General features: G+C 67.3%; 1 protein-coding gene across 1 annotated transcript; it reads right to left on the minus strand.

The window, feature by feature from the left end:
* Window positions 1-319: 319 nt before the first annotated feature.
* On the minus strand, window positions 320-1,144 carry LOC130588638 (protein SCO2 homolog, mitochondrial). The gene has a single exon (XM_057389543.1). The coding sequence runs from the start codon at window positions 1,111-1,113 to the stop codon at window positions 334-336; it is 780 nt and encodes a 259-aa protein (XP_057245526.1). The 5' UTR covers window positions 1,114-1,144; the 3' UTR covers window positions 320-333.
* Window positions 1,145-1,150: the final 6 nt, after the last annotated feature.

Raw genomic sequence — 1,150 nt, forward strand, 5'->3', positions numbered from 1 at the left:
TCTGTCACAGCTGTCCCTTCCCATGGGACACCCCTGGGGGACACGGGTTTGTCAGGACTCTGTCCCTCCTCATGGGACACTTCATGCCATCTGTCCCTCGTGTGACACCGGGATCTGTCAGGGCTCTGTCCTTCATGTGACACCCCTGGGGGACACTGGGCTTTGTCTCGTGTCCCCCTTCCCATGGGACATCCCTGGGGGACACTGGGCTCTGTCAGGGTGCTGTCCCTCCCCATGGGACACTCCATGCCATCTGTCCCTCCCCAAGTGACACCCGGCTGTCCCCCCCACCCCAAACCACACCAGACCCCATTCCGTGTGTTTTTCCCCCATTTATTCCCCCTCGGCGGGCGGCAGCGGCTCGTAGCTGTCCATATGTCCCCGCACGCTCCTCGCCACCTCCTCCGCCGTGCGGGAACGTCCGTAACAATCCCGAAAAATCCCGTCGGGATCCACCAGGAACGTCAGCACCGAGTGATCCACCACATAATCCCCGTCAGCATCGCGGGGCCCGGCGCTCACATAAACCCGAAAAGCAGCAGCAGCCGCCCGGACCTGCTCGGGGGTCCCGGTGAGCCCCAGGATGCGCGGGTGAAAATCGCGCAGGTACCGCTCCATCGCCGCCGAATCGTCGCGCTCGGGGTCCACGGTGACAAAAAGCGGCTGCACCGGCGGCGCGGCGGSATCGCGCTCCAGCAGCTCCACGGCGCGGCTCAGCTTCTCCAGCTCCTCGGGACACACGTCCGGGCAGTGCGTGAAGCCGAAATAAAGCAGCACCCAGCGGCCCAGGAAATCCGCTTTGCTCCGGACTGTCCCCGCGGTGTCGCGGAGGTGGAAGTCGCCTTGTCCCAGCGCCAGCGTGCGGAGGTCGCGGAGGCGACGGGAGCGCTGCTGGCGCTGCTTTTGGTGCCGCAGGTAAAGCCAGCCCGTGGCTACCGCCCCCGCCACCGCGCTGGCCACCAGCAGCCGCTGCCGCAGGGGCAAGCGCGGGGCGTGGCGGGGCGAGGAGAGCGGGCGGCGCAGGGCTAGGGACAAGCGTGGGGACAAAGATGGGGACAGGGGAGGGGACAGATGCGGGCACAGGTGCTGGACGGGGCGCAGGGAGCGCAGCATCGCTGGGGCTGTGCGGAGGGACAAGGGGGGGTCAGGG

Source organism: Malurus melanocephalus, unplaced genomic scaffold (genome assembly GCF_030028575.1).
Source record: "Malurus melanocephalus ecotype Western Australia unplaced genomic scaffold, MMel_1.1 scaffold_8482, whole genome shotgun sequence".
NCBI classification, from domain to species: domain Eukaryota; kingdom Metazoa; phylum Chordata; class Aves; order Passeriformes; family Maluridae; genus Malurus; species Malurus melanocephalus.